Source organism: Tiliqua scincoides, chromosome 7 (assembly GCF_035046505.1).
Source record: "Tiliqua scincoides isolate rTilSci1 chromosome 7, rTilSci1.hap2, whole genome shotgun sequence".
NCBI classification, from domain to species: Eukaryota; Metazoa; Chordata; class Lepidosauria; order Squamata; family Scincidae; genus Tiliqua; species Tiliqua scincoides.
Window position 1 is genome coordinate 4,479,800 of NC_089827.1, and position 24,597 is coordinate 4,504,396.

The 24,597-nt window shown below is 41.8% G+C and overlaps 1 protein-coding gene across 4 annotated transcripts in view; it reads left to right on the forward strand.

Moving 5' to 3' along the window:
- KIF21A (kinesin family member 21A) overlaps window positions 1-24,597 on the forward strand; it is a 107,754-nt gene that overhangs the window by 73,208 nt on the left and 9,949 nt on the right. For 2 of the 4 annotated variants that reach the window (XM_066633127.1, XM_066633128.1), the window contains 8 exons: window positions 45-65; window positions 3,842-3,902; window positions 5,546-5,600; window positions 6,342-6,559; window positions 12,500-12,604; window positions 13,161-13,289; window positions 14,724-14,762; window positions 19,975-20,111. In XM_066633127.1, the coding sequence (XP_066489224.1) occupies window positions 45-65; window positions 3,842-3,902; window positions 5,546-5,600; window positions 6,342-6,559; window positions 12,500-12,604; window positions 13,161-13,289; window positions 14,724-14,762; window positions 19,975-20,111 (765 nt within the window). The remainder of the gene's footprint in view (window positions 1-44; window positions 66-3,841; window positions 3,903-5,545; window positions 5,601-6,341; window positions 6,560-12,499; window positions 12,605-13,160; window positions 13,290-14,723; window positions 14,763-19,974; window positions 20,112-24,597) is intronic. The other 2 variants (XM_066633129.1, XM_066633130.1) reach the window with 1 other exon arrangement.

A 24,597-nucleotide genomic window follows, 5' to 3' on the forward strand; every position in this document is an offset into this window, starting at 1 on the left:
TGTTGCTTTTTTTGTTTCCTCCTTGCTGTTTTGTTTTTACACAGACCTAGATAGCGTACAGTTGGGTAAGTATATGTAGCTTTCTGTGTACTGCACAGCTGCATGAGATACTAATGATGATACATACACACTAACTGGCGCATTTTAGAATGTGAGCGTGTGTAAAGTTTGCATGTCCTGTTTGGGAAGCATACTCATTACATGTTTATTGTCCCTTTTTCCTTTGGGATACCATTTCTTACAAAGACCACTATTTAGTTATTTAACAACTAAGGCAGACATGAATACAACCCGTGTGAATGTAATAAAAAACTTCTCATTGTTCACTGGGATGCTGGAGCTTATCCACTGTCACTCATACATATGCTCTCTCTCACCTGTATTTACAGCAGCTATAACAGACTTAACCTTTTTCCCAGACAGAATATAACTCTTAACTCCACACTTTGTTTTTAGCAGCGCATAGATACCAGCTTCTCTTTTCAGCCACGTGCTTTCATAGGAATTTTCCAATAGAGGATCTATAATTTTGTAATTCAAACCGATTTATTGGCTACTTTAAAGTGTGTATTGCGCAGATGATCAAAGAATATTCAAGTAGTTCCCAAACTTTGCTGGGGCTGCAAAGCCCCACAAACCAGAAAGTGAATGATGATGACACAAAATGCATCATATGATAACATCACCGCCATACATTTCAGGGTTTGGAGGTCTAATACGAGCATCCAAAGAGCGGGTAAGAGGGTAAAAGTAAGTGGTAAGAGGGTTGAGGAGGAGGTCTTTTTGGAGTGCGCAATTTTTGTGCATTGCAGCTCTGCCCACCACACTGAGACTCCTGCCACTTCTTGGGGGCTTGCATTGCTGTCTCCATGCCGAGGCAGTCGACTGCCCATGATGCCCCGATAAGTGCCTCACAATGCCCCAGGGCATCGCAACACACGGAACCACTGGGATATTCAGTGGAAGTGCCTTTTCATTTAATGAGCAGTGCGATTCTGTGTCTAAATTGTGATTTACAAAAAAAAAAACCCAACAGTTAAATAGATAAGAAGAGAGCTTTTGGGCAGTTTTATTAAACTTGTTGATAAAAGGATTTCCTGGCATTAAAGTTGGATTACAGTGTTGTTCTGTTCTACATCTTCCGATAGCGTTTTGGTCCAATGAGGAAAGTCTTCATGAGCATGGAGGGCTATGGGTATAGGAGAAGATAGGGTCTCTACTGTGCCATTTCAGTGCTCCCCCAGGTGAATGTATGAACAGGGCAAGCCGCACAGAACCCTCCAGAATGCATCAATTACCTTACAGTGGGCCCTCGGTATCCTCGAGATATCTGTTTCAGGACCCCTGCAGATTCCAAATTCACTGGATCATGAAATCTCGGGGGGGGGGGAGTTCAAAAGTGCCTTCCAGTCTCATCTGGAGGCCTTTGAGGCTTTCCAGCCATGGGTTTGGCATCCACAGATATACAAATCCGTGGATAAGGAGGGCCCATTGTATTATAAAGGCTACGTGTGAGTTAAGGACAGCAGTCATTCAGTTCTTGCTTAGACCCTAGAATTATACCCAGGATGAGATTGCAAGTAGATTTGGGGCTTTCATTCTCCTCCTACCTCTCTTTTGCTTCCGTCATGGCGAGGAGGAATCAGTGGCTAATGGGGGAATTTTGCTTTTGCCGTTTTCTGTGTTGTCTCTCTTGTGTCAAGTTATGAGCCTCTTGAGACAAGAACATGTCTGTATTTATTCTAGATGAAGCACCATGCACATAAATGGTGCTATATAGATTTATTATTTGACTCCAGATCTCCGGAGTTTATTCATCCTGTTGCCCCTCCCGATAAATCATGTAACTAAGTAATGAACAAAAAGGTCCTCTGTCTTCTGAAGTGTTAATGAGAAGAACAACACACGAGTGGGTTAACGTAGTGTGAGTTGAAGACTGCCATGAGATTTGTGTGGTACAATACAAGTAACAACCATGGAAAGTGGGATTGGGGCACACTTTGGCAATGACCATACAGGCAGTGTTAACCCCAGTTTTTCCCCCAACTATTTTGGGTTACTAATGTCAGAAAGGTTTCTTGTTGCACATGAAATTTCTTCTAGAACAATAGGCATAGCTAAACAGTACGAATGCCAAAGTATTCGACCAGCAGGAAATAATTAACATTTAACAGAATAACTAGAAAAAAACACAGAACCCTCCATTTCATCTCACCCCATCACAGTATGTGTTTAATACATAGCTGACTGCCTTTTGATAATGCCTTTTCTGTATATGTATATAACCTACATGTCAAGTACATGAAGCTAGAACCATTTTTTTCTTTGACTGCAACCCTATGTTCTTTGCGTCTGGTTTACTTAACAAACTTTGTTACTAGCTAGAATTTCCAAGGTAATTTACCCCACAATAATGTGTTTGTCTTATCATACCAGTATACTGAAAGATATTAGTAATCCTTTAGGGTAGTTGGAGAAGAACAAAAGGAACCACCTCTTACCCCTTAATAAATAACAGTTTCACTGCTCTTTACCTCACTAGGGAATTGTAACTTCTGTTTTTATATGTATTTTGGGGTGAATGTAGTCCTATTGATGACGCTGGAAGAATTAGACATATTTAGAGCCCAACTCTATGCATGTCTACTCAGAAATAAGTCCCATTATAGTCAGGGGCTATAGGAAAGTGCGGACAGGATTGAAGCCTTAATCAGGTTTACCTAGGATTCCCTGGATTTGGGTAAGGACTCCAAACTGATCCCAGGGGCCACAATTATCCCATCTCCTTTCTCCTGGTGTTCAATGTTTCTGAATTAAACTGCATACATTTTCCAGAGTTGTAGAGTCAATACCAACTGCCTCTACCCAAAATTGCTTCTGACTCCGTGACTCTTACTCCGACTGAGCAGTGCTGTGGCATTGGAGGTGAAGTCAGTACCAATTTCACATCCCTGATATTTTCAATGACGGGAAGTACTGATATTGTAAGCGCATCTGCCTAGCATTTTCCTGCATGCAAATATATATTTATGGTGTACTGTGGCAGCAGTTGTGACAAGCATGCTAGTATTTTTCTTGTCTAGAGCAGATGCATACAGTTATCACTGGCACTGTTCGTTAGAGGTTGCATTTCATCTATATAGCTTCTCCCTCACCCCCCCCCCCCCGGTTTCTTTTATAGGTGCTATAGCTGTTTAGGAAGCTCTTGTGTAGCAGTGAAGTCTTCTTGCTTTATAAGACTGTTACAATTACTTGATAATAAAATGCAGTGTTTTTCTCAGCCAAAATATTATTTAACTGCTGAATTTAGCCTACGCGATAAAGGACTGCAAAGTAGAAACTTTTTTTCCCCTTCAGTGAATATTCGTTCTGAGCAATAACAAAGAATTTTTGTAAAGCCTTGTCTGCTCCCTGCTAAGCAAATGATATATTCATAACTTTTCATCTTTATGTTAGCAATAAATATAGGTGCCTCCTATATTTGTGGTTTCCATATCTGCAGTTAACATTTATTCGCAGTTCTCAAATCACCCCTCCCACTCTCACTGCTATTCACGGTTTCAGGTATACATGGTACCTATCCCCCACAGATACTGAGGGATACCTGTATACATTAGCCACTCTCTCTGAGGCAGAAGTTGTTGACTCAATGCTATTGATATTGTGGAAAAGTAGCTCTCCTGAGTTTAGTTGAATTACATTTAACTCATACACTTGACTCATTTTTAATTTTCATGTAGACAAGACAGTGCAACTTATTTTCACTTTGGGCAGTATGAAGTAGCTGACTTTTGTGCATGAAACTGGCTAACAACATAATGACTTTTGGGAATTTTTCCAGAAAATGTGGAAGATAGTACTGATGAAGATGCTCCTTTGAACAGTCCTGGGGCTGAAGGAAGGTGAGGTCAATATAAACACTAATTGCTTCTGAAATGGCTATTCTAAAATGTTGGCATAAAGGAGTGTGACTTCTCTCAGTAGCTCCTCTAACAGATTTGAGAACCGAGGCATGAACAAAATGTTGGGAGAGTTAGAACAGACAAAAGAAAATATTTCTGTACCCAGCATGTCATTAATCTGTGGAACCCCTTGCCACAGGATGTGGTGATGGCACCTGGCCTAGGCACAACTTAAAAGGGGTTTGGACAAATTTATGGAGGAAAAGTCCATCAGGTCACAAGCCATGATGGGTAAATGCAACCTCCTTGTTCTAGAAGTAGGCTGTCTCTGACATGCCAGGTGCAAGGGAGTGGCAACAGGATGTAGGTATCTTGTGACCTGTGTGCCCCCCTGAGATCAGGTGGGCCACTGTGAGATACAGGAAGTTGGATTAATTGGGCCTTTGGCCTGATCTAGCAGGGCTCTTCTTATGTAGGGTGGTGAAATGCTCTAGTCCAGTGTATCTCAAACTGCAGGTTGGAACCAACTTGGTGGGTCGCGAGCCAATTTCAGGTGGGCCCCTATTCATGTCAATATTTTATTTTTAATATATTAGACTTGATGCTACCATGGTACGTGACTGCATTAGGGAAATGTCATAGACCTGTACTTTTAACAAGCTACTATGTATGCTCTTTTAACAATGATAGTAAATGGGACTTACTCCCACGTAAGTGCGGGTAGGATTGCAGCCTAGGATTGTTAAAAATGCTCCTGCTTGATGATGTCACTTCCGGTCATGACATCACTTCTGGTGGGTCCTGACAGGTTCTTATTCTAAAAAGTGGGTCCTGGTGCTAAAAGTTTGAGAACCACTGCTCTAGTCAAAAGGGGCTACCAAGGATAGATAAGACCACTGACTTTTCATTTTAGAAAAGTTTGCAAGAATTGCTTTTGGCACCAGTCCTTGATCTGTTGTTTCATGGGCCCTTTCAATGAATGTAAATAATCCCTGCAGATGCCTGATCTCGTCTGATCCCAGAAGCTAAGCAGGGCCAGGCCTGGTTAGTACTTGGATGGGAGACCGCCTGGCAATACCGGGTGCTGTAGGCTTATACCATGATCTCGGAAGCTAAGCAGGGTCAGGCCTGGTTAGTACTTGGATGGGAGACCGCCTGGGAATACCGGGTGCTGTAGGTTTATACCATAGTCTTTCGAGATTGAAGGTTGCCAACCAAATAATCCAGGAGGTTTCCCAGCTACTTAGTGGGAGGGACACTGGACTACAAGCTTCTATTCCTCTCATTTAGTGGCTGGTTCTGCAGAACTTTTGGCTTCAGTAAAACCCTGTGGTTTGGCCCTTTGTGGAACTTCCGTTTATGAACTATAGAGCCATTTTAGCCCTGCACAGTCACCACTTCCTGACCGTAGCATTAACTGATGACTTGAATTTGTGTCATACCATCACCTGGTGTATCCTCAAAAGCACTAGTTTGAAGAGAGCTACATGTTTGAATGAGAGTGATCAAATGCACCTGTGAACCATGACAACACTGGTAGAGGCTAAGTTTTGTTGCTTTTGCTGCAGGAACTGACCATTGAAGAGAGAAGGTATCTAGTTTTTGTGAGAGCTTTTCATTCAACTGCTGGTTTTGCTTTTCAGTTCCTTGTCTTCAGACCTCATGAAGCTTTGTGGAGAAGTCAAGCCTAAAAATAAGGTATGTTGTTCTTCTAAAAAAACAACAACACACAACTTTTTTTCTCTATATGCATGTGTTTATCTTTTTGCCAACCAGAATGAAAGACACATTGGCTGCTCACAGGCAGTCTGTTTCTATCCACTCAAAAGTAGTTCACCAGTAAACATTAATAACCATGTTATTTAAAAAAACCCTCCATATGTCAGGAAAATATCTCTGCTGATGTACAGCAGAAGTTTTTCACAGCAGAAACAAACAAAAATAGCTCATGCAATAACAACAATCATTTGTTTGTTGAAGACAATACATTATTTTAAGATAGTATATATGGATTTGATCACATACCATTAATCTGGAGTGAAATTATCTGTTTAAAATATTTATGCCCCAGCATTGGGGTGTCCAAGGTGGCTTACGACAATTAAGTTCTGTTCAAGGGATTAAATGGAAGCAGCATGATCCATTTTAGGTTCCAGATTAGGTGCTTGACTCTCCTGTAAAATCACTGGAAGTCAGGATGTGTTAAATATATGATGTCCTGTGAACTTCTGAAATAAACCACTTTTAAGATTAAAGCGGGGTATTGAACAAACTGTTTTTTCCTCAAACTGAGTAGATAAGACAATTAATAGTTCCAGTGCATTTCCTGTCCCAAATTGAAAAATCAAAACCTTTCCTCTTCAAGCTTCTATATACATACAGCTGGTTTGATGTTTCCTGCAAGAAATGCAAGCAAACCATTTTCTTAATTTATTCCAGGCGCGACGGAGGACCACGACCCAGATGGAATTGCTTTATGCCGATAGCAGTGACTTGGCCTCTGATGTCAGCGCAGGGGACATGGCTTTGGCTGGCTCTCTTGCATCTGTCGCAGAAGCTCAGGAAGCTGGAATGAACCCTGATACGAAAGAGTCCCCTGCTAGGGATAGAGAGGTCATTCCCTCACCATCAAGCTTGCCTTCTAAGATTGGCAGCATGTAAGTTTTGGCACAGTGCACTAACTTCCTTTTGGCCCCTTTAATACGCATGTCGCTAACTTCTTCTTGCCTTCTAGAAACCTCCCAAAGAGGGCAGCGGACTTCAGGGAAAATCCACCATCCTCTGCACAACACTGTTGGATGGGCTGGTTTTTTTTACCTTTTGTGTAATTATCTTTGATCGTTTTTGTTTGTAAACAGCAGTTTACAAACCCAATAATATATTTCCCAATAATATATTTTTCCCAATAATATATTTTTAAAAAAAGAAACCGTCAACAAAACCTTTATTAGGCATAAACATTTGATGGGTGAAGACTCTGTACAGAAACTGTAGAGAGAATGGAAAACTAAGTTTAAAAAAAAGAAAGAGGATAGAATGGATTACTATGTAATGCAAAATAAACACATTAATATGGTTTAGTGATGTAAATTCTAAGGGTAGTTTTAAACTATATCCCTGAACATTTGGCATGGAATGGATCCATTGAAATGATCATGTATGAAATGTCATCAAAGTGTTTTGGGTATCTTATAGGTAAGATACCTATAAGTGTTTTGGGTATCTTATAGGTGTTGTGAGCCACGACACTCACTCTCCAAATATGGGGTGCATTTTTAAAGCTAATTGTGGTTAGCAAAATCTCATAGCGCAGTGGCCTGTTGGTGGAAGTTGATGTTTTGTTTCACAAGGAATTTTATTCCTATTTGCAAACTTCACTTAATAGTGTTGTCAACTGTCTGCTGACACGTCCTGTTCTAGATACTAACGTTTGCATGTGCAATGTCCTAAGCAAGTTTACCTAAACTGTAGTGTTTCTTATAATTTGCTTTTAAATATCAGCCACAGAAATGCATGTAATTCCCTGAATTCATCTGTTTCCTGCAATAAAATTTTACTCTTTTTTTCCATAGCAGCTGAGTATAAATTCTAATAATTTTCTGGTTACCATGCATGTTGCTTGTGACAGTAACATTAAGCAAACAAATACTTCTAACACTGCCTATTAATGGGTTCTCTTTGCTTCAGTGCTTTTGCAAGTGCTCTTTGAAAGAATGCATTGCTAACCAATAAATAGTAGTGAGTATAGGTGGAGAACACTGCTTATCTCGGAATGTATTGTGCAATCTGGTTTTTGGATCTTCAAGGCATAAACAAAAATCAGGTGTTTGACACGGAATCCAAGATTCAGGTAACTTTCTTGCAGTTTCTTAAGCATTTATTCATAAAGATAATTATCAAGCAAGAAAACAGAATTACCTAATTTTTGAAAGGTTATGCATTGGTTCATTTTATTCCAGTGCAAGCTTTGTTTGTTTCTACTTTCCACAGCAAATACAGAAAAAGAATGTATAAAAAAAGTTCAGTCTACTGGCTTCCTAAGAGCCACATACATGTTTTTAGACACAACCCCTTTACAACTAGAATAGAAAGTGTGAATGTGAGAAATATACCTTTTGTAAACATCTGCACATACGCTCACCAGGGTGCAGTGATTTTTCAAGTGGGTGCTCCTCTTTTATTTAGCAGAGGAAATGGCCCTCCTCACCCCAGCAGTTGCCTTTTCTGTGGCTGTCTGCTGGTGCTCTTTTGCATCTTTTTAGATTGTGAGCCCTTTTGGGACAGGGAGCCATTAGATATTTGATTTTTCTCTGTAGACCGCTTTGTGAACTTTCTGTTGAAAACCGGTATATAAATACTGTTGATAATAATAATAATTTGACCCTAGTATCTGTATCTTTTGAGGGCCAAATGAGTTGCACAACACAGTGTGAACTTTAAACCAATTGGACCAATTGCTTCCAATTGGGCCCTGCACCTAAGAGGGCCCCTAGAGCTAGGGCACTTGGACCCGTCTTGTCAAATACACCTAACAACACATTGCAATGGACATTTTGAATTTTTTTACTAAACAATAAAATTAATATTTTTACTAAATCATTTCGCAGTCACTAAAACTAGTGGTTTTGTTAACTATTTACTTTTCAAAGGTAATCTACACCTTTTGTTTATGTGCAGGCTGACCTGGATGCAATTTTATATTAAAATCTGCTTAGATGCATTTGGTCCATTAACTCACATGCACTTTTTAAGCACACACTTTGATTGCTTTCCATTCTACCCCAGAGATATTAAGTTGTCATAAATTTTATTATGTCCCTAAGATTCTACAGACCTTGTCTGCGAAGCTGGGCCCTGCAAAAGAGCAATTCCAGTTGGGCTCTGCAGCTCCTAAGACTGGCAAACCCATGTTGATGGTCTTCCTGGTGACATTTTCGTTTGTTTAGTTAGTGAAAATAAGCTGTCAGAGGTCATGGGTTTGAACAGAGAAATGTTCAGTGTGGGAAGAAGCTGCACAAGACTTTTCTGCTGCTATTGTGTTTCTGTTCAGACTTGCTCTCTTCAAACTGCTTTTCCAAATTGGTGCAGGCTGGATGAAGGAGATTTGGGACAGAAAATGACATGGGGGAAAGTTTCAGCAATTCTCTTCACCTATTATTCCTCTATTTAAAAGTCTTGCAGCTGCTTTTCATTTTTTTTTTAAAAAGCAGAGGGAGATCATTACACACATCTACTGTGTAATATCTAGTTTAACCTGAGGCTCTGGAATTCTTGTCAGACCTGAAACATGTATACAGTTTGTTCTCTTTACATGCCTGTATCTCAGGGTGCTAGATAACAGTTTTGCAAAGATTAGAGCACAACAGATCCCTGTCGAAGGAACTCAAATCTCAACACTCTATTGAGTGTAGAAATATAAAGGTAGGAGGACAATGAAAGAGGCAGAAAATTAACATTCTGTGCATAATGCAGAGGTGAGGAGTTCCCAGATGGACATAATTAGGACGTTTGTTGGGTGCTACGCAGATGGGTCAGGGTTTAAAAGGAAGCACAGTGAGTCCTCGGTATCTTGAGGAATCTGTTCCAGGATCCCCTGTGCATATTGAAATCTGTGAGGGGCTGGCTGGCAGCATTGCAGTTACTCATGTTAGGGCTGTGTGAGGCCTGTGGACCATTTCACAGGCCATACCACCTACTCAGATATAACTGGTAACCACGTTGGGCTTGCGTCGTCAACTTTGGTCATGGCCAGGAGGTGTTCGGAGGCATGGAGTGGTCTGTGGACCTCCCTGAGCCTTGGAGCACTTTCTGTAAGCAACTGGAAGTCGCGGACATGAACCAAAAATGGCCTCTGGTCATGTTCTGGAGGCCTTCTGAGGTGCAAGGAGAACAGGAACCACAGGTCTCCCCACATCTCAGTACACCTGGACACAACTGGAAGTGGCTTCTGGTTGCGTCTTGGAGGTTCTCTGAAGCATCTGTGGGTGGTGGAATCCATGTATGCTAAGGTCCCACTGTATGCTACAAGTTTAAAGGAATATATTTTAACATTTCAAAAATTCATCAGTGATTGTGTTGTGTTGCACTAAGGCAGATCTTTTCCAGATTGCCATCAGGAAAGCCCACTGTATGAGAGAACTTAGAGGCTTAGGCAGGCTACAGTATCTATGTCTCAGTAGATTGAAGAAACTCAAACATTTATCTCCCAATATTTACAGAAGCTTGCAAACTGTATGAGCTCAGATGTTTACAGGGCAGGTAGCAGCTATCTGATCTTTGTATAGCCTGAGCGCTTGAGCAATTAGTTATCTGATCACTACTGTTTTCACTGGAGCCTCTGCAGAACCCCCCGGAAATTGGCTCTCTTCTCACAGTTTGAGAAACACTGGCCTAGGTTGTGCGGACATCATAATACCTGAATGTGAGGCGCATGTCTCTCCATGTGTTATGCACATGTGCTGGAAAGTTGCAGCCATTCACAGCCTTTTGACATAGTCCTATTATTCTGACTCATAGGGTGGTTGTAGCTCATTGTCATGGATGCATCACATTTACTTGTATATTTTCAAACGTGTGTATATTGCATTGTTCATTCACCATGAGGCACGTCGCAAACAAGTGACTTTACCTAAAAGTTGTAATTATCTGATGTGGAATACAAATTTTTGTCCAATTCATAACGCTTAATTGTCATGTGAATCAAGTGTTCTTTCCTAGAGGAGCAGGTTTTCCATGTGGAATGCAAAATCACATTCTACAGTTGTGTAGTCAGTGAATTTTCAGTTAAATATCTGCTTACTGGGAGGAGAGACACCAACTTTCCATTCAGCTTCCTCCCTCCCCACTACTACCAGTTTCATAACTGCAGTGCTGCTTCCGGGGGCTGGTGGCCATAGTTTCCCCAAGTGGCACTTGAACATGGAGTTGCATCACTCAGAGGAAGAAATGACTGGCTGTTTTGGGGAGGCATGTTTGCAGCTCTTACTACTAGCACCATGAGGTTTCACTCCCACCCTTGAAAAAAATTGTGTGTTGTGTGTGCATATACGCACTCTTTTTCCTGGTCATTAGACAATTCTGTGCTATGCAAAATTTCCTAAAAGGCTGGTTTTTAAGGTCCAATGCTGTTGATGCAGGCGCACCTTGGGAGCAAGGGAGCTGTGCAGTCACTTAATTTGCCTGACCAAGCTCTGAGAACTCCTACTCTGAATCCCCTGTGTTATCTAGAAAAAATTCCAGACATGCATGAACAGCAGCGTGTGTTTTCGCTCTTAGAGTGTGTCCCTTTTGTATGTCTTCCTTAGCCATCTCCTTAGTCCATATGATTGTAGTTAGACTCAGGGTGAAGACTTTACCAGTCACTTTGGATTAGGATATAGTGGGCCCTTGGTACCCATGGGGGATCCATTCCAGGATCTCCCACGGATATAGAATTCCACAGATAATGAAATCGGTAGGGAAGAGCAGTGTAGCACCACAATTATTTAACCTGGGCTGGGTACAGCCTCCTCCGAACACAACCTAGAAGCCACTTCTGGTTCATACCAGAGGTCTTCTGAGGTTCATACCAGAGGTCTTCATACCAGAGGTCTTCATACCTCTCCAACCACTGGCTCAGCATCTTTTCCTGAGAGATCTCATCAATACTTCTGAACCAATTCCCAGTCAAAGCATTCCCAAGTTTGCCGATTGTTGACAGAATTGTACCTACTGCGTAAAATGTGGAATAGGCTTTAATCCTCTTTTGAAGGCTTCTGTGCTCTGACATTTCCCACGGATCATTGGCAATTAGATTTTATTTTTATTCATTCATGCGATTTTTAGTCCGCCTTTCTCCCCAAAGGGCACTCAAGGAGGCTAACAAACAAAATACATATAAACGGGGAAACTATAACAAACATAACATAAAAAATACATAAACTATAAAATAAAACTTTAAACTATAAAATAGACATTAAAAGCCAGTCTGTGGCAAGCAGTAGCAATTAAAAAACCTATCAGTTAAAACATTCAGTTACTAAAACTGCATAGTAAGCAGAGCTGATCTGTACAAATAGGGCCTGAGGATTTCAGTATTATTTTGAAAATAGTATGATTCTGAGGACGAAACTTCCATCCCATATTCAAAAGTGCTGCACTACAAAAATGAGTGTGGGTAGAAACACTACAAGTTAGGTAGAGGAGGCATCCAATAGCTGATAATCTTCTTCCTGACATGTAATTTTCTATATAGAAAATTATTTCTATTTGTATGTGTGTTTCTGATGGAGCATTCAGTGAGAACCCACCAGCAAGCACAAGTGGAATGACCCAAGGTAATTCATCCCATTAAGAACCTTAAACATAGTACTTTTCAATGAACTTCCCTTTACATGTCCAGGTAAGTTATTGCCTAATGTTGCTGTCATCAAGTGTAAAATGTGCATTTATGAATTTGCCCTCAATATATCTTTATTTTTATACTTCCTTCTGAAGTTGCGTCCTTAACATGCAGACACATAAATGTAACTTTAGAGCTAAGAACATGCATTTACAACTGCAAAAGGTTGAAGAAATACTCTTAGGACAGACGATCTTTTCTGTTTTCTCACGTCTAGGCAGTCATCTCTGACAGAAAAGAAAATGCCAGAACCCTCACCTCTATCCAAAAGGAAAACCTATGAGAAATCTATGGAGAAACCGAAATCTAAAGATCAAAAACAGTAAGATTCTTTTTCAAAGTAATTTTGTCTGCAATTTTTGCTTATAGCTGTTTTCTGTACACACAGTCTTTTGGTTTGGGTATTGTGAGTTAGTGCCAGGTGCATTGTCTTCATTCAGATAGTATCAGATGGATTGCCCTTTGATTGCATATATTTCCTTACCTTATTCCCACAGTCAGTGGGAAAATTGCTGATATTTAATTATTTTTAAATGGGATTCAGTTTTCTTAACTGGAATCCATGCCTTTTCATTCCAGAACTTTCCTTTTTATATCCACTACTTTTTTCTTTGTACAGTACTGGGTAAAATTTTGAAAAATAAAAGTTTGAATGTCCTGCCACCTTGTGGCCAGAGGGATTATATAACTGTGTAAGGGTTATATTTGTAGTCTGCAAGAGAGCATGCGCGCCAGCTGCAAATCTTGATTAAGCAAGCAGGCTTCCATATGTTGTTCTGAGGCATGTTTTCATTCATTTTAACCCTGCTAACAGTTCATTTACTTTCTCTGATTTGTTTTAAAGAAGAGGCTTTTAATGTACAATTTTTTTCTTATAGCTCAGATTCTGGAACCTCAGAGGCTAGCCTGTCACCTCCTTCCTCCCCACCAAGCCGACCCCGTAATGAGCTGAATGTTTTTAGCCGTCTTTCTGTTTCTCAGGGAAACACATCAGTTCAGCAGGATAAGTAAGTCAAAGGAAAGACCCAGATTCCCACCGTGTGGGTGTGCCCAAAGCACTCAGGCAGCTGGGTGCAGAGCTACCACATGTGAGCTCCTGTAGCCAGAGATAGAAATATAATTGCTATTTTCTTATTGCCCCCATTTAGTTGCCATAGCTCCACAGAGTCTATTTCCTGCTGTCGCTGTGTTTCCTCTGTGAATGAAGTTTGTTATCCATCTGATGTTTTTTAAACCTTGGGAGTGCTTCCTACAGGTGTTTGAATTATCAAGAAAATCAGTGTTCAGCAGTTGTACACTTAGAGCATTCCTACACAAATGGGGTTTAAGGCTAATCAGTGCTCTGATTTGCCCACAGACCACATGTTTAGGGTTGAGCAAAAGCAAATGATAGGGCTACAGAAAACCTCAATCCTATTAGCCTTCATTATTGTTTTCTTCAGTGATGGCAAGGTTGAGCTGATCCAGATTCTTTATTGCAAGATTTGCTGAACCTCAAATACTACCAGTGGTGCTTAACTCTCCACTTTTGATTGTAGCGTCATAAGCTGATTGCTCTATTCACCCTTTTTGCTTTTCTTCTTTCTGCTGTTTTAGTCTAACATTTCTCCCCCTGCAATCAGCAGTTGCTACACATATCCCTAATAATGCTTGCAAGCCTTCTAGGAGTAGTTTCAACTTTTTGCTTGCAGCTGTTTTATACCAGCTTGAAAGCATCAACAGTTCTTTCGTTGTCATTTCACTAATTAGGTGTAATGACAGTTAAGGCCATTTGTATGCTTTGAGCTCTGGTCGCAGCCTGATATCCAAGCTCAAAACTGCTCAGCATGTTTGATTTGCTATGAAAATGAAAGATGCCGTATCCTCAAATACTGAAGATGCTTCTGTTTTTTTTGGTTTATTTTTTTTAACTGTGGGATTTTTAAAAGATGGCAAAGTGAGGAGCACTGAAAATTATGTGAACATTTTGCACTGCCTGGAACTTGGCTCTGTGAAAACCGAGGAAGTCACCTTATTTTGTCACTAAAATTTTGATTTTGAATTGTGCTTCTAGGGTGATGGTACCCTTCATTACCCTCTTCCCCCTTTTCATAATGCATGTATGAATTAAAATAAAAGTTAAGGGGTTGAAATTGGAGCCATTTTATTAAGCTGTTTTCACGGATGTTTGTAAGAGTGATTGAGTTAATTGAAAAATGGCCAACACTGTAGTCTCTGTGACGTAGCAATAGTTTTTTTTTCTGGAAAAGAGCTAATAGTTTTCAGCTTATTCCTCATTGTTACTAAACCTGAGGAAGGCCAGTCTAGAAAAAAACTCAACAAACTGGCTTTGCTTCCTGATGTTAGCAATGCTGTTGTTTGATTTGTTTTTTTTAATGGAATCTTTGCTCTGCTGACACCTGTATTCTTTTTCCTCGTAATTCCACCACTGTTCATTGTAGGTCTGATGAAAGTGATTCCTCTCTATCGGAGGTACACAGGTACACTCTCTCTCTCTTCCTCCTTTCCATCTTCTGGACTCAGTCATGTGCTTAATACCTTTACTGCAGTTCTTAAGTTTAACTAACTTTTTTTCTGCATGGCTTTTTTTTTTCTTAGTTTAGAGGTTCCAAAACTTTAATGTGTTCCTTGCATCTTTTACATTTGTTGTTGGTTTTTTGGTTTTTGTTTTTTTGCCAGAAACATAAAAGTATATGGTTTGGTTTTTTTAAAAAATTTGTCCAGCATGAGTAATTTTGCAGGAAGTCTTTTAGCGCAAATTCTCTGGCTGTTTTGTGTCAATCCTTTTAAAATTCCTTACTGGCAAACACAATCAGTGGATTTATTATTTGTCTGTGTATTTAATTTATACCCAGCCCTCCAGGTAAAAACAGTGAAAAGTGCCAGCATAAAATCACAGCTTCTTTAAATGTTGGTCAAATAAAAATGCATTTATCTGTCCCCTGAATGACTGTAAAGATGGAGCCAGGCATCTTTCTTAGTTAGGAAATTCCACAGATGGATTGACAACACTGCAAAGGCTCTATTCTCAGTCACCAGTTCTCACCTGAGGCTGCAACAAGGCTTGGAATAGGGCTACCAAGGACAGCCTCAGAATATAAGCAGTGTAGTAGTGGGTGCGTTTCTCTACCTACTTGCTTCCACTGCTCCATCTTCTCCTTCCATTCCCTGGTTTGGAAAGGCAAGACGGAGACAGAAGCGAAGAAGAAATGTGGAGGGAAGGAAAGTGCTAAGCTAGAACATTGGAGAGTGGGAGGAGAAAAAGCTGGCACATCATTGGGTAAGGTGGGGATGACTGTATTTGGCATGCTGCCTCAGGAGGTTTTGGGCCAGTCCGTCTATACAGTGTTTATACGAACAGAATCTCCATGTACAGATCTGAGCACAAAGAATTCTCTGAATTGAGATGAATGTCTGCTTGGTTAGACCATTAACTTGGATATTACTGTTTTGACTATCACTATATTTTAGATGTTTGTTCTGCTCTCTAGCACAGTCATTGGCAGGGTGGCTGTTTTTGTTTTTTGTTTTTGTTCCAAATCAGTCACCAAACATATAAGTAGAAAAGTTATTGACAATTTCTTTGTGTCCTCTGTGCTTTGCCACCTGAGAGTCTACTGAAGTGTCTTACTCTGTGTTGTTGAAACCTGGTTTCCACTGTGCACAGTCAGTTTAGAATTTATGTTGGGGGGGTTGTTCGTTTTTACAAATCTGGGCTTTCACCAGGTATCTTTTGATTGTATGTGAGATAGATAGTTGAAGAGAGGGTGTCCAGTTCCTCTTTTCTTTTTTCAAAAATCATGTTTCTGACAAATATCTGGAATTGGTATATTTTTTCTTGACCACCACATAATTTTAAGTGACTTACAGCCCAATCCTATCCACACTTTCCTGGGAGTAAGCCCCACCGACTCTAATGGGATTTACTTCTAAGTAGACGTGCATTGGATTGGGCTACTAGGCTGCAATCCTGTGCACACTTTCCTAGGAATAAGACCTACTGGACACAATGGGACTTACTTCTGAGTAAACATGCATAGGATGGTGCCTTAAATACTCTCCATGTTTTGCCAACTCTTCCTTGGGTCTGCCTGTCCTGGCAAATTACTGGTAGTTTCAGTTGCATCTCTTTAGCATCTGTACCAGCCATTTTCTTCTGACCTGACATTCCATTTTATTCTTTTTCCTCTACACTTCTGTTTCTATTTAGCTCCCCCTTTGTACGTATATATTAAAAATATATCTAATGTTAACCTTTGATATCCACAGAGGATCCATTCCCAGGCTCCCTGCGTATACCAAATGGATATTAAAATCCATGAGGGGCCCCTCAGAGGTTTTTTCTAGATATAACCAGAAGTGCCTTCTGGTCCCATCTGGAGGTGTTCTGAGGCATAGGGATTCTGCATGCGGCCTCCTTGCACCTCAGAAGATCTTCCAGAGGTTTGTTAGAGGCACATCCTGTCTGATAAAAACAAAACAAAACTGGAAGCGCCTCTCACAAGCCTGTGGGAGACCTTCTGAGGCATATGGACACTGTGTGCTAGGTCAATGCAGCCTTCAAATTTTAGAGGTAGCCTATCTCTGAATGCCAGATGCCAGGGAGGGCACCAGGATGCAGGTCTCTTGTTGTCTGGTGTGCTCCCTGGGGCATTTGGTGGGCCGCTGTGAGATACAGGAAGCTGGACTAGATGGGTCTATGTCCTGATCCAGTGGGGCTGTTCTTATTTCTTAACTACAATTCCCAGGAGGCCTTGCAGGTCTTCTTGTTCTCTTGTGTGCTCCCTGATGCATCTGGTGGGCCACGGTGAGATACAGGAAGCTGGATTAGATGGACCTTTGGCCTGATCCAGTGGGGCTCATCTTATACTCATACCATTTGACATGTTAAGAGTTAATTAGCCACTTCATGGTCACAGTTTTTAGTGGGAGAATGGCATGGAAGTATAGTAAATGATTAAAGACTTGTATCATCGACCTCACCTGATCGGTACTAGGATAATAAAAGAAGGACCCAGATGGCGATGTCACCTGGTATACATAACAGGTAGTATAGATCTGCATTCCCCAAGCTCATGCTTCAAAGGATTTTGAAATCTGCAGTGACTTGTACTAAGAAACCTATCGGTTGGATGCAACATGCAAACCTGGTCCTATATGGTGCTTTCAGCATCATATGCAACATTTGAATTGCATCACACCTCGCCAGCTGGATGATATGGTGTTGAAAGTGTGGTTTTTCAAATATTTAAGGCATTCTTCAAGAGGAGGAACATTTTTTTTCCAAGTTCTTTTGGGCAGTGTTGCTGATACTGAGCTTGAAGGCCACTCAATTCATAGTCAAGGAAATAGCATAAGAAGCAAACACTTTGTATCTCCGGTCAGCTCTGTAAACATGGAGCAGCACTCTGTTTGTACATGATCTACTTGAATAGTTTCATAACGCTGAGTTAAAGTGAAACACCCACATTGTCATAAGACTGTTCTGTATTGGCAACCTTCAGTCTCGAAAGACTATGGTATCGCGCTCTGAAAGGTGATTCTGGCACAGCGTCTAGTGTGGCCGAAAAGGCCAATCTGGGAGTGACAATCCCTTCCACACCGGGAGCAAGTGCAGTCTGTCCCTGGTCTGTCTCCCTGGCTATGGGCCTTCCTTCTTTGCCTCTTTGCCTCAGTCTGTTGGCAAAGTGTCTCTTCAAACTGGGAAAGGCCATGCTGCACAGCCTGCCTCCAAGCGGGCCGCTCAGAGGCAATATTTATGCTTTAATTTATGTTGGTGGACAGAATGTGGCACATAATTAGGGTCCCTGTGAAGTTTTGGACTTTTCTTCTGACAGTTCTTGTACCAGAAGCCTAGTCAGTGTGCTTTGCATGTGAATAGAAGGATTCTATTTTAGACTGTAATATCTTGTTAAAATAGTACAGAAAATAAGAGCCATTTCTGAGTTGTGCTTTCAGCCTCATCAGTGTATCCCTTTTTACTTGACTAATAGATTTGAGGAGGTCCTTCTCTTAGTTTACTTGTGAAAACACCCGAAGACCTTTGTTACTCTGTCTCAGTTCTGTTTCATGCTACTGTTAACCGAGTGATGCAACTTGCCATAAAAGTCATTGCTTCATCGGGTACAGTGGGCACTTACCTGCGGGCTTGGCATCCATGGATTTGAATATCTACGGATGCCAAGACCTGCAACTGGAGGACCTCAAAAAGCTTCCCATACATAATTGGAAGGCACTCTGGTGTGCCAGCAAACCCCCCCCCCACTTCATTCAGCATCTGGGGGCGGGGGTCCTGGAACAGACCCCCCAGGAATACTAAGGGCCCACAGTATCTCTCCTTTTGGACTTGCTGGGGGCAACTTGTTGCACATTTAAGCTTCGTTCTGTACAAGTGAGAGTAGTAAATGTTGCAGTGGTTCTCAAACAAAAAGTACTGGGATCCACTTTTTAGAACGAGAATCTTTCAGGACCCACCGGAAGTTATGTTGTGACTAGAAGTGACATCATCAAGCAGGAAATTTTTCAACAATCATAGGCTGCAATCCTACCCACAGTTACCCAGGAGAAAGTCCCATTTACTATCATGGTTAAAAACATATACAAAGTAGCCTGTTAAAAGTACAGATACGTAACATTTCCCCAACTGCAGTCACATACCATGGTAGCATCAAGTCTAATATATTTTTAAAAAAATATATAAAATGAATGGGTACCCTCCTCAAATTGGTTCACAACCCACCTAGTGGGTCCTGACCCATAGTTTGAGAAACACTGTTGTAGAGACTTTAATGAAACCCACGAAGTATTTATAGGCAGTTAAGGTGGAAAACAGTGAGGAAAACATCATATCTTCGTCCCCTGTCCATACAGGCTTTGTCCCCATTCTTAAAAAAAGGAAACAAATCTAAATTGGCTGACCTTATTCTGATTGCAGTCTTTGGTATTTCTTGGCACAGAATTTAGATTTTGTTATGGCTGATGGACTAGGCTGTAGAAGGCACACTGCCCTAATTCATGTTGGCAACCTTCAGTCTCGAAAGACTCTGGTATCGCGCTCTGAAAGGTGGTTCTGGAACAGCGTCTAGTGTGGCTGAAAAGGCTGATTCGGGAGTGACAATCCCTTCCACATTGGGAGCAAGTGTAGCCTGTCCCTGGTCTGTCTCCCTGGCTACGGGCCTTCCTTCTTTGCCTCTTTGCCTCAGTCTGTTGGGCAAGGTCTCTTCAAATTGGGAAAGGCCATGCTGCACAGCCTGCCTCCAAGCAGGCCGCTCAGAGGCCAGGGTTTCCCATCTGTTGAGGTCCACTCCTAAGGCCTTCAGATCCCTCTTGCAGATGTCCTTGTGCCTAATTAGGCATAATACAAAAAGTCCCCTGACTTATTTGGTATAGGGATATTTTTGTAGTGCTTTCACATCTGCATTAATGGCTGCAGGTAGCCTGGCACCAGGGGATTAGGGCTGGTCCCGGGGGGGGGGGAATGATAAGATGAGGTGTCCCTTGTGTTGACAACAGGGCTTATGAACTCTACTGTGGCTGGACAGCAGAATGTCTTACTGGTCTGTAATTAGTCTGATACATTTTCCTGGTTTAAGTGAGATTGCTGAGAAGCCAAGGGGGTAGCAATAAAATACAATGAAGAAAAAAACCTACCATAAGTTACTAATATACTGTTCTTTTTGTTTCCCTGTGTAGAGGTATAATCAACCCCTTCTCTTCTTCAAAGTGTGTCAGATCTTCCTCAATTCAGTGTATCCATATTGCTGAAGGTCACACGAAGGCTGTGCTTTGTATTGATTCTACTGACGATCTCCTCTTCACTGGATCAAAAGGTTTGGCAGGCCTCTTGTTTGTCTATAGGCAGCTTTCTGAGTTCTCTTCCCAAGCTGAATAGGGCTACTAAGGGAGAGAGGCGGTTCTCTAAGAGTCTGGCTACAGCCCTTGTGAGAAGCAGGAACTGCTCACAGCTTTTCTCTGTTCACTCTGCATTGCTATATCTTGGGGACTAATTTCCCTGCTTTTCCAATTCCAAGCAAAAAATTAGGCTACAATCCTATCCACACTTACCTGGGAGTAAGCCCCATTGACTGTAATGAGACTTACTTCTGAGTAGAGGTGCATAGGATTGGGCTCTTAGTTGCTAAGAAGGAAGCTCATGAATGGGAAAAGGCGGTCAACAGCTCTTCCTTCACTGGAGATTTGCTTGTGTGAAGAAACCATCACAGATCAAATACCATAATGTTTCTCTTTTCTCAGACATGGCATTTTTCATGTAATGTGTGTGAAGTGTGTGATTTTTTTTTTCTCATTCCTGCTTTCTTCTCAGTTTTCAGCTCCTGCTTTTGTGTGTCTCTCTCTCCTTCAGATCGCTCCCTTAACTCAAGGTTCTTTTCTCTTTTTTCTTAACTCCTCTACTTTGAGCACTTCATGCACATACTTTCCTGGCCATCCCTTCCTACAAATTATAATGATAAATTGTATTTCTGAGTGTGCAAAGCACTTCACATGTGTTTATGTAACTTTGCAATACCTGTAAAAGTGTAGTGACTGAGGGGGGACATGACTGAGACATACAAAATTATGCAGGGGATGGACAGAGTAGATAGGGAGATGCTCTTTACACTCTCACATAACACCAGAACCAGGGGACATCCACTAAAATTGAGTGTTGGGCGGGTTAGGACAGACAAAAGAAAATATTTCTTTACTCAGCGTGTGGTTGGTCTGTGGAACTCCTTGCCACAGGATGTGGTGATGGTGTCTAGCCTGGATGCCTTTAAAAGGGGATTGGACAAGTTTCTGGAGGAAAAATCCACTACGAGTTACAAGCCATGATGTGTATGTGCAACCTCCTGATTTTAGAAATGGGCTATGTCAGAAGGCCAGATGCAAGGGAGGGCACCAGACTGAGGTCTCTTGTTATCTGGTGTGCTCCCTGGGGCATTTGGTGGGCCGCTGTGAGATACAGGAAGCTGGACTAGATGGGCCTCTGGCCTGATCCAGTGGGGCTGTTCTTATGTTCTTAACTACAATTCCCAGGAGGCCTTGCAGGTCTCTTGTTATCTGGTGTGCTCCCTGGGCATTTGGTGGGCCGCTGTGAGATACAGGAAGCTGGACTAGATGGGTCTCTGGCCTGATCCAGTGGGGCTGTTCTTATGTTCTTAGTGCAGCACTTCCCACACTTACCTAGCTGGCAACCCCCTTCCCCAGCACTCGGAACTCAGAAGTAAATGGCAAGGACACATTTCATGTTGTGATGATGTCATCGCCACTCACTTCTGGGTTTGGAGGCCTGCAGTTACCCTACAAACTTCAGTAAGAGGTTCTGGGCAGGTGGGAGGGCTTTTCTAAGTGCATGAAAACCTCACACAGGAACTCTGCTTGCTGTGCTGAGCCTCCTGTTGCCATTTTTACAGTTACGTTGTAGTCTCCTTGCCAGCCGGCAGTCATCCTGTGACACCCAAGGGTGTCAGCGGCACACAGTTTGGAAGCCTCTGGGGTAGGGGTATTATAGTAGCGATTGCAGCTTGGGAGCTAAAGCTGAGAGGAACAGGTTTGTCTACTGAATTTATGGCAGAGATGAGCCAAGACCCAGGGAAGCTCTGATGTGAAGCTCAGTCTCTTAGCTATGGGGTGACAGACAGCACACATTTTCTACACCTTGACCATGTGTGGTGGTATTTACAGTCCAGTTTTCTTTTTGAAGTCAAATTCCATCAATTTCTTCTCTCTGCTATCTATTTTCCATCACACTCTTGTTTCTGTTTTCGCTGCATCTGTGCCCCTCTTCTTTCAGCTTCTGGGGACTCTTAGGGCCCAATCCTATCCAACTTTCCACCTCCGGTGCAATCGCAGTTCAGCCCAGAGGTAAGGGAACAAATGTTCCCATACCTTGAGGAGGTCTATGTGACTGTCCCCCCACCACAGGATGGAGCGCATGCCCCATTGCTATAGCTACACCGGCCCTGAAAAATAAATAGGATTGGACCCTTAGTTATTTCCTGAGTCTCTCCCCCCCCCCTTAATGTTCCCCATTCTGCCTTTCTGTGTACTACCTGTCTATCAGATGTTTGGATCCTAAACTGACCTTTCACTTCCCTTAAGGAAATATTAAAGATTATTCAAGATTCTAATTTCAGGCACGTTTAAGTTAATGTCTGTGAATTATACTTTGGCAGCACAGACAGTTGTAATGGTTGCCTGACAGGCGGGCTTTTTGTCAGGAAAGAAGGCCGCTTTAACCTGTTTAAAAAAAAAAAATTACTGTGCCAGCATCCATTAAAAAAAAAATGTTACCCTGCCTTATTTAAATTCAGTCTTTAAATTGGTGATCACGCACGGAGAAACATCTCAGGTAATGTGTGTATTGACTTGGACTGAAAACCGCTCCTTTCCTACAAGGCTATGCATTTTTAGAAAGTTAAATATGAAGGTAGGCAGGTGAGACGATGCTTGATACATTTGTAAATTGATGCAGCCTCATGTAACCCTTTTACAGCTGCTTTACAATGGAACATGGCAGCCAAGAAATGGAGTATGGCATATTACTATTTAGCAAACAGCAGGCGCTCCAAAACAATCTTCAGTTGATTCATTGTGGTGTTTAAACTTCTATCTTGGGCCTTTTACAGTTAGACTTTTTTCAAAGCACAGTTAAAGAAAATTGGGAAACGTTGAAGCCCTATTTCTTGATCATTTATATTTCTTTGAAAATCTGATTTTCAAAGCACTGTTAGAATGCTTTTAAAAACTATTTCTGATATTCACACTTTGGTTCTTTATGTGAAACACCACGAAGTTTGAGTTTTTTTGTTTGCTTGTTTTTAAAAAGGCTACAGTCAAACTTCCGTAAAGATCATAATTCCATGGTCTTTTCTTGAGGTCTGTGGGACTGATGCTCAAAACATACATGCAGAAATCCACATGGGAAATTGGCATTTCTCATAGAATAAGTGCAGGATAGGGTGCAAAAATCACGTGGGCAGTTGTGGCCTGCACTACCTTAAAACCCCCCAGTTTTGCCACCCTTGCATTCACTTGGCTGTGCACCCCCTTGGATAAGGAGAGGAAGGCAGGTGACAGGGCCAGCAAGCTAGGGAGGGGAAAGAGAGACACCCCATGCCACGTCCCTTTACTCACCAGACACCCATGTCTCCTGCCTCTGTACCACTTGATATCTTCTCTGTACCAACATCCCAGTTGTCAGGAGCAGCATGCGCTGAGTAGAATGTGCTGGTCTTGTTCATTTGAGGAGAGGTTGCTCATGGAGTTTGTGCAAGTGGACGAGTGTGTGTGTATCTCCCTTCGCTTGGGGAAGGGGAGAGGTGTCCATACCTCCCTTTCTCTTACTGGAAGTCCATGCACAGCCTTACTTACACTTCCCTTTGTTATGCTTCTAGTAAAATGCCTGAAGAGGTGCTTGTTGCACCCTTCAAATGTACAAATCCAGCTTTCACATCTTAGCAGTTACCTTTACTTTTCAGCTTCCATTAACATCCCAGTTGTCAGTGAATTACAGTGGTGCCTCGCAAGGCGAAATTAATTCGTTCCGTGAGTCGTTTCGTTTTGCGAAATTTTCGTCTTGCAAAGTGCGATTTAAAACAAACCAAAAAAGAAAACAATTCGTCTTGCGAAGCACGGCCATAGAAAAATTCGCCTTGCGAGTCTCAAAAAAAAATCGCAAAACGCTTTCGTCTTGCGAGTTTTTCGTTGCGTGAGACATTCATCTTGCGAGGCACCACTGTACCTGTCAAAGACAGTGAAGTACCTCTTCATTACACTGGGTTTTACTAAGAACATGCAATGTTTCTTTGAGAACAAAACGGCTAATATTATAATGCCATTGTACAAATCAATGGTAAGGCCACACCTGGAGTATTGTGTCCAGTTCTGGTTGCCACATCTCAAAAAGGACATAGTGGAAATGGAAAAGGTGCAAAAGAGAGCGACTAAGATGATTACGGGGCTGGGACACCTTCCTTATCAGGAAAGGCTTCGGCGTTTGGGCAGCTTCAGTCTAGCAAGGAGACGCCTGAGGGGGGGACATGATTGAGACATACAAAGTTATGCATGGGAAGGATAAAGTGGATAGAGAGATGCTCTTTACACTCTCACATAACACCAGAACCAGGGGACATCCACTAAAATTGAGTGTTGGAGAGTTAGGACAGACAAAAGAAAATATTTCTTTACTCAGCGTGTGGTTGGTCTGTGGAACTCCTTGCCACATGTTGTGGTCACGGCATCTGGCCTGTATGCCTTTAAAACGGGATTGGACAAGTTTCTGGAGGAAAAATCCATTACGGGGTACAAGCCATA